Source organism: Opisthorchis viverrini (assembly GCF_000715545.1).
Source record: "Opisthorchis viverrini unplaced genomic scaffold opera_v5_51, whole genome shotgun sequence".
In the NCBI taxonomy this organism is placed as follows: Eukaryota; Metazoa; Platyhelminthes; class Trematoda; order Opisthorchiida; family Opisthorchiidae; genus Opisthorchis; species Opisthorchis viverrini.
The window spans coordinates 487,285-496,313 of record NW_008751707.1 but is presented as its reverse complement, the minus strand read 5'-3'; the positions used below and the strand labels follow the sequence as shown (position 1 = coordinate 496,313).

General features: G+C 47.2%; 1 protein-coding gene across 1 annotated transcript in view; it reads right to left on the bottom strand.

Moving 5' to 3' along the window:
* The window catches only part of T265_03519 (hypothetical protein), a gene marked incomplete at both ends in the record, with an annotated part of 40,747 nt that extends 32,265 nt beyond the window's left edge, over positions 1 to 8,482 (bottom strand). The window contains 4 exons of the mRNA XM_009168031.1: positions 3,741 to 4,247; positions 4,746 to 6,412; positions 8,148 to 8,340; positions 8,468 to 8,482. Coding sequence (XP_009166295.1) covers positions 3,741 to 4,247; positions 4,746 to 6,412; positions 8,148 to 8,340; positions 8,468 to 8,482 — 2,382 coding nt within the window. The remainder of the gene's footprint in view (positions 1 to 3,740; positions 4,248 to 4,745; positions 6,413 to 8,147; positions 8,341 to 8,467) is intronic.
* Positions 8,483 to 9,029: the final 547 nt, after the last annotated feature.

The window sequence follows — 9,029 nt, the reverse complement described above, 5'->3', positions numbered from 1 at the left end:
ACCTCTCCTCTAACTCACATCATCTAGGGTAACAGAAAAATACGTGTCTTCACTAGTGCAACTGCACATAAAAGTGCTTCAACAGATACGTATCCGCTTATTTCTAACGGTATCGGTAAAATAACCCAAGGTAGGTGGAACCACAATCCAACGCGAATACGTTTCACACCCAAGGATACAGGCGACTTGACAGTTGTGATTCGTAAAAGCAAGAAACGATCGAGGCTTGCATAATCCACAATATGGGGGGCAAAATGCAGATGCTATTGCTTCGAATCGATCCACTCGTACGAGTAAAAAAGGATGAAGGCATTCTTTAGTCTCATTCGGGAGTGTGGTGTACAACTTTCCACGCCCGTTGGGCAATTACGTTCCCCTAACAGCTTTTTCGAATGCTTTTTGAAACTCCACTTTGGCTAACCTTATGAACGCTCACCATCCCAGCACCAGCTGTTTAAGGTAAGGGGGAATTTATTGCAAACGTATGAGGTCCTTTTTTCCGTAATGCCTTGTAAATCGACAGTAGAAATCACACTGGTTAATGCGCGAAATTATTAACCAGAAGATTCGTGGCTGGAAACTTACTCTGGCTTTTCAATCACTCCTGTCTAGGCTTTAAGCCACCATGCTTCCTTCAAGTTGCACGGTAGCTTTGCACCAAAAAGTGCTACAACCGAACGCTTTGTGTGTTTAGTATTACACGTCGTGACTTGGAGCCGGATCAACCATGGAAATCAGACAATATTGTGCTCTTAATACAGAGACCATTTCCCTGACCTGCTTACCGGCCATTGAAATACTTCATTTTATGCTTGTGCCTCAGTGTTGAAACGAGGCTCGCGATAAGTTTACCAGCCGAATTTTCGATTACGCCAAACTTTTGAGAAGGACAAAGAAGTGGAACTCAAGTGCCTAATATCATCAGAAGCATGGAAAGTGAAAGTCGGAAATTACTATCACCAGGAATAATTTAAAACCGGGAAAGACGCACTCAAGGGCATAAACTCCGCAGCAAGGAGCTTTTGGAAACGCCAAAAACATGCCAATTGCAAAACCTTTGCTACACGAAGCGGGCAGGACATCAAGTTGTGTGAATTCGAGGAGCGCTTTGGCGTAAGTTTCTGTGATCCTCGTTAAGATGGTCAGATATTAACGAACACTTCAACCTTTTGTGATACTTGACCAAGATTCCATTTTCTCTGTTGTAGCCAACTGAACCGTAGCGCTCTTTCTTCAACCGGTTCTTTCTTATTATAGCCGACCTTCATCCGGTCTCCTCTATTATCTTCTTTAAGATTTCCCACTCAAGTATTAAGACCACTAAACGCGATAGAATAAATTCCATCGATCTCCTGAATCACCCAGCTACCACAGTTGCAAAAATGGCGACAGGTCTCCCAAAATGCCAATTTCAATTGACCAACTTCATGTGATTTTGGAACACAGCAAATTCAGCTTGGGCACGCGCAACTGCAGGAACTGAAACTGAGATATGCGTTCACCAAAAGTCAGGGTTTTCAAACTCCAGAAAGCAGCACAAGCCAACCAACAACTTCATCTGCAGACTATATTGCCAATACTATCGCCGAATTTACGTTTGACGCGGATGCAGATAGAAATTTCGACTCTTGGCTCAAAAAGTACCAAGATGTATTCGAATTGGTTGCGTCAGTGAAGACGACCCAAGGAAGGTATGGCTGGAACCTTAGCAGACGTGAAAACAACCCATACACGAATTACATAATTTCTAAACAGCCCAGTGATCTTAGTTTAGACAACACTATCCACAACCTCATGCAACATCCGACACCAATGCCTTTGCAACAATTGTCAGTCAAGAATATGAGCGTTTCAAGCTCAGTCACATGGACGAAAACCAATTCAAACGCCTTATATTTTTATCTGGCATCCAGCTCCCTCATCATTCAAACATTCTAGCTTGAACAAAACATAAACGTAACCTTACAGGATCTCCGTGTTAAATGTCACCGCCTCATTCAACGGAACCAGGATATCACGATGATCGGCCAAGCATCAACTGATACGACACAATGCACCATATTTCCGTAAATACGAATAAGGCGCTTCAGTGCAGCTTCAACCTCTAACACAATAGGCCTTCTAAACCATGGTCTTGTGATGACTGGCATTACGTTCACTTTTGCCCATTCAGAAAACCCCAATACCAGAAGTACCGTCGTATTGGTCATAAAGGAATATTTTGTTTCACACATAGAACCAAGCTGATCGATCAGTAAGAGTGCATTTAAAACGGAAGTGAGGTCGGTCGAATTCTGTTTTTGTACCATCCAAAGTGGATTTTGCATCCGGCAGGAAATTTATCACACTCCCGGTGAGTTATCATCCTGCCAGTCTGCAGCTCGAGGAGCGAGATGGCCCAAGTGGTTAGAGCGCGAATTTACTGACCGGAAGGTCCATGATTCGAATCCGACCGCCTCTGGACTTCCCCTCTCTAGGCTTGGGCAACCTGGCAGTATCCCAGCCCTCGTGCAACCTTCGGGTGGCATGGCAGTTAGGCACCGAAAGGGTGCTACAGATGAACAATTTTGTATTTTTTTCTGCCGCTCGATACAGCCTCAGACATCACACTGACTTCAGGTTCCACTTGGAATGCGATTAGGAAGCCAGACTAGGTGTTATCTAGCATATTAACTACTCTTTCTGGGGAGCTCCCATTGCTGTAGTCAAGAAGACGAATGGAAAGATCGGGATTTGCACTGATTATTCCACAGGTTTGAATGCTGCACTCGATTGACCCAGTTTCACAAATCGAGTTTGCGAACGACTCCAAGATTCTCCCACCATTACTACGCACTGTGGTCTTTTCTAGTTCATTCGTCTTCTCTTCGGATTAAAAACGACACCAGCCATATTGCAACAGATCATGGACGCTATGTTGATGGACTAAAGGGAGTCGTGACGTACTTGAACGTTATCACTGGTGAACCCCCTGATGAGGTTGAACACTCACTGATCGGATCTAAAAATGCGACTTTCATTTCCAAGCGAGAAAATGTGCATTCTTCCTTGATTCTATCAAATCTTTGAAGTTAATTTTCTATTATTTTGGCCGTCGTCCTGACCTGAACATTATTGATACAACTCAGAGAACACAAACACCGACGGATGGTGGTCCCGCAGTTTTTCCTCGGTTAGTGAGTCAATACAATGCTTTCTTACTTGATATGCACCGTGTTTGTGGTCCTCTCAACGATCCCTTGAAAAAGGATGTTCCCTGGAACTGGTCACCTGTGTCGATCAGCTGTTGGCACAGTTAAATCACTTCTACTGATAGACCTTGTGCTTACACATTACAATCCATCTGTGGATGTCATTCTAGCGTCAGATGCAACCAATTATGGAATCGGAGCAGCCATTCTCCATATATTTCCTGACGGAACTGAAAAAGTAATCACCCATGCAACCGAACGCAATTAAAGTCAAACAAAAAAGACTTGCCGTCAGGAAATTCCACAAAGTGATCTGCGGTCGTCATTTCACACCCCTTACCGATCACCAACCGCTTGTCAGCATTTTCAGGTCGAAAGACCTTTCAATGTACACGGCACATCGTCTTCAGCGCAGGCGACTAATCTCTATGGGTATGATTTTTCAATCAAATACAAGTCTACGGCCTTCCGAATCCGGATGGAAATATCATCTTTGGCGAGACCACCGGGACTGATACATCTGCCCAGGTAAACAAATTTGTCTACTACCTCAATCGGTTCATCCGCAAGCATGAGGCTAGGGTTCGAGCCCACCCAGTCTTGCAGTAGCACTTTACACTTTGCAGGTGTGAAGCGCATACCAAACCGCGAGGCAGAATTATTTAGATTATTTAGTATTGTTTGCAATGCCACGGGGTCAGATCCTAGAAGAGCTATGTCGTCTGCGTACTCGATGTCTGTGAGCGGAGGCCCAGGGAGCACTTCGACCCCACAGGCATTAGAGGCTGGTAGTGAGTCTTCCATGATCGTATCAATGACGAAGTTAAAGAGGAAAGGTGAAAGAGGACAACCCTGTCGGACACCACTTGATGTGGTGAACTCAGGAGAGAGCTTCCCGTAGACCTTTACACGGCCGCGGGAGTTGGCGTACAGCGCCTTAATGAGGTTATAGAATTTATGGGGGACACATTTGGTCCACAGACAATGCCATAGTGCTTGCCGGTCCACAGAGTCAAAGGCAGCTTTCAGATCAAGAAAAACAACCATTGTTGGTTGCTGGAAGCAGTGTCGCTGTTTCAGGTCCGAACCCAGCTTGGTTTTCACAGATCTGCCTCTCCCTGTGTTCAGTCAACCTTCGAAGGATAAGGCCAGAGAGCACCTTCGATGCCACAGCTAATAGGCTGATACCACGGTGGTTTTCGCGTAGCGTCCGTGTACCCTTTTTGAAGATAGGGATAACTATCGATATGCCCCATTCTGCAGGCACTTTCTCTTCGTCCCACATAGTACCAATAAGCTTTGTCAGGTGGGTCACCAGGGAATTTCCGCCTTCTTTGAAGAGGGCTGGATACAGACCGTCCGGTCCTGGTGCCTTCTCACGTTTCATTACGGCTATTTCGTACCTCATTTCGTCTTCCGAAGGGCGACCAAGGTTTACATTCCATTCGCCCGTATGCATTATCTCCACCGGCTGTGTTGCAGGAGGCCAGCTGAACTGCTCTTCGAAGTGTTCGGCCCATCTCTCCAGTCGACGTTTTTGCGAGTTTCACTGACTTTTGCTTTCCTGGGGCTAGTCGATCGTATCAGCTGATAAAGCGCACGGCTGTTTCCCGTAGCAAAAGCCTTCTCCATCCCCCGAGCTTTCGATGTCCACCAGAGCACTCGGCCTTTCCTTAGACTCTTCACTATTTGGTGTATGAGGGATTTGCGTGCGCAGTCGTACTCGTTGCCTGCGGGTATGGCTTTCCTGGCATCAATCATGGATAACGACCTCGACGACATCCAGTGGTCTTGTGGTCGAATTGGAGAAGTCGGGCAGGCAGCACTGAACGCCGCTAGTATAGCTCCTTTCACATTTTGCCACGCTTCATCCACATGTTCACTGCCACCACAGTATTGTTTTACTGTGGAGAGTTGTTGGGCTAGCTCAGATCGATACTGTTGAGCTATGGCAGTTCTTCGAAGATAGTGGATTGGCACGTTTCTTGCCGACTTGCGAGGGCCTGAAGGGAAACGAACTGTCAGGCGTGCGCGCACCATGGCGTGATCGGAATCAAGTGGTGTGCCCCAGAAGGAACGGCAGTCTTGAATTGTGGCTCTCCACCGGTGACTGATGGCCACGTGGTCCAACTGGGTCCACGGTTGATTTGTAGTTGGCGGCCGCCAGGTTACGCGGTGCGAACGTTTATGTTGAAAGTTCGTACTTGCCAGAAACAGTTCGTGATCAGCACACAACTGAAGGAGGCGATCTCCGTTGTCTGTTCGGCGAGCATCGACTCCGAATCGACCACCCAAATGTGATTCCAAGGAGCTCAGACGACCTACTTGAGCATTCAAATCGCCTGCAAGGATCACAATGTCAGTGCTTTTTGCCTGACGAATGAGCCTGGATAGCTCTCGATAGAAAGTATCCTTCTCCGCATCAGAACTGCAGTCCGTCGGGGCATAAGCCGACACGACAAACAGGCACCGCTTTTTATGCCGCGAGGCATTGAGCTTGATTGAACTGGATAACCGGACGGCGCAGAGACGACTGTTCACTGGGATCCAATCCAGCAAAGCGCGTTCAGCTCTGGGGCTGAGTGCAACTCCCACGCCATACATTCCACGAGTCATCGCTTCTGGGTCACCAGACACACGGAGGGAGAAATGTGAAAGAGCTGGGTTCATCCTTGGCGTTCTGAGATGCAGAACCACGCTCGGGTCTTGTATGCGTGTTTCGGAGACACAGCATACATCGATTTTAAGGGAGTACAAGGTTTCAGCAAGCATTGCCTGTTTGCCAATTTGGCATAGAGTACGGACGTTAAAAGCTCCTATATAGAAAGGATCTCGTGGATTTAGAAAGGTGTTATTTTGTTTAAGGCTTGTAGGCAGCGTGGAGCATAGGGCCCTTCGGTCAGATGACTGACAGTCAAATGGCCCAGCGACGTTTGCTTGTGCAGTGGGAAGGGGTTGGGGAGGGACATCGGTGGACGCTGAACTGCGCGGGCAAATGATACTTCCCGGTTGCCCAGGCCGAGGAAGGGGGTTTGGTTGAGGTACCCCACCTTGAGCCTTCGACTCAAAAGTCTGACCCACAAGGCAGTGGGATGACGTAGGGTTTTGTTCGGGGACCCTGACCCTAGCCTCTGACTCAAAAGTCTGACCCACGAGGCAGTGGGAGAATGTAGGGTTTTCTTTGGGGACCCTGCCCGGAGCCGATGACTCAATAGTCTGACCTGCTCGGCTGCAGGGGGTTGGCCTAACCCGAGGGCGCAGGGAATAAGGCATTACTGTCTCATTCCTGATGCGGCTGCGCACAGCAGGTGCCTTTTGAGCAGCACCGGGCTCTTTGGTTTTAAAAGTATTTCGACCGTATCGGATAATGCGCCGGCGGTCACGGTCAACCGTTGGGCGATCGGAGTGTGCGGTTTTTGGGGCCGACCTTTTCTAACCCGTCCTTCCTCGGGGGAAGGCAGCATCGCTGCTTCCATAAATATGGACATGCTGGTCGCCTGGGGGAAACACCTTACTGCCTTCACACTCCTGTCGCAGAGGACAGTACGACTTTACCCCCAGACCGCCTCGTAGCACGATTACTCGTAGTACGGGGTCTCGCCGCTCTTGGTCTGGCTGCTCCTCTTTGGCCTTCCTGGCATGGTTGCACCTTGTGTAGCCCGTGGGATCGCTGCAGCACTCAAGCCCGACCACCACGTCAAGGTGGCAGCTTTAGGTCGGGGGTGAGGGAGGCGAGATTATTAGAGTGCGAGTTTATTGACCGTGAAGTTCGAGGTTCGAACCCGACCTATGCATCTCGACTTTTTTGGGATTTAGAACGTCAAGGTGGCAGCTTTAGGTCGGGGCTTAGTGAGGCGAGATTATTAGAGTGCGAGTTTATTGACCGTGAAGTTCGAGGTTCGAACCCGACCTATGCATCTCGACTTTTTTGCCTAGGATTTAGAAACTTGGCAGTATACCGGCCCTCATGCTCCATTGGAGTGGCATGGCAGCTAGGCATCCGAAAGATGTTACAGCTTAACAATTATTTGAATTTTTGGGTAAAAGGTCAGTCGTTTGGTAGCGGAAATGATCATTCACGGATAGATCCTATCACCATAAAAATAGTGTTTGTTCAGGCTTGACCGATTACATCCTCCAAGTGACACAAGTGAAGGCGGCAACAAACGTAGCTGTAACTAGTAAACAAACCGCAACAGTTGCGACCACTTTCAGGGAACTTCATGAAATATATTGAGGCCGAAACATAAGCTTTTCTTCGCACTGGTCTTGTCAGCTCTTTTCTACGAGTGTAAAACCAGGTGACCCATTGCCGATAACCTTCTCCTGCTCTCTGGAGTTGACAATCGCCGCCCACGGACTAGTTTACACGTCTGGTGACGGTCGTACGTAAAAAAACTGTGAAGTGCGACGGTTGGGTAATGCGCTGTCTCCACGCGAATAGAAAGACAAGGGGATCGACAAAAACGAAGACCTTGATGGCCCGGACGTTTAAACTAGCTTATCTGGACTTGCCCAAAAGGTGGTGGCTATTTGTGCAGATGACTTAGAAATAATTCAGCTATGTTGCAGAAATTTCTCGAATGGCTTGACTACCACACGTGGTGTCTTCATCGTTAGCTTTTAATAACGCTGTTGTCAGACTGGGTGACTCTTCCTGACTCTACAGAATATGCATCAATGAGGACGCCTCTAACCCTCCACTGAGTAAGTGCCACAGAAACTGGTAGACGCAAAAGAACACATGTAGAGGAACTAAAGCCCTTACTTGTGATACAAAAGCGAGAGAAAGCCCAGTTATGGGAAAATTCGGATAGTTTGCAATTCAGAGCGTGCAATACCCAAGTGGCTTTAGTCAGCCCCATAGTTTTGACCCAGTTGCCAAAGGTTTTTTAAAGGAAAATATTCAAAGACTGAGCAGTAACTAACACGTAACCCTTAGAATATGAAACTAACCTCTGATTGACTTCATATGACTAACAGCCATCCGTAAAATCGTCAGTTTATCCGGTTTTCTAGCCAAGGAGCTGCATGTCGGAACCATTTCACAAAGCTCATTTATATAGGCGGTCATTTTGTTCCTCCGCCTACGTTCGATCTCACAGTGACTCTCCCTTTCACAAAATGATAAGCTCATGAGCTGCCTTACCTGGCATATCTCTCTTTGTCCTGCTGATCAGCCACGTCCCGTTTGGACAGCGAAAGCTGGGAACCGGAAATCTCCAGTGTACTTATAAGGTAATTGGTAAACTAGCACAAGAGTTGTACTTACTCACGGTCACTCCCAACATCACTATCCCGCGAAAAATCAGACGAAGCTATATTATCCACCCTGGAAAGAACGTAGCGTCAATTAAGACAAACAAGCAATAAGTGATGAAAGGCAAACTTACGATTCACGGGTAACCGTCAACTCACATTGGAACATATCACAGTATAAAATTACAGTCGAGGATAAAACGAGAAAGGCGGATTAAAATAATTCGCAGGCAGCGCTCTTATTCCAATCTGGCAAGAAAAACGACCATATTCAGTTCAAACGTTCACGGCGCTCACGAGATTCCAGCTTTTCTTGTCGGACTTCATAAACCCCGCTGCACTTTGAAAAGCTAAAGTCCGACGATACTTTTAAACAGCTAGTATTATTCAAGAATATGAAGTCTGACTCCTATTTCCATTGTATGCATCAAGCAAAATCAGGAAGTTGTGTTGCCCTTGCAATTGAAGCGACGATGCTCTGGTACGCGTCTCGTAACATTTGGAAACTCTTTTAGGCCCAGAAACAGTACCGTTGATTTCATAAAACCCCCCACGAATCCGTGGCTTCTTCCTCAATTT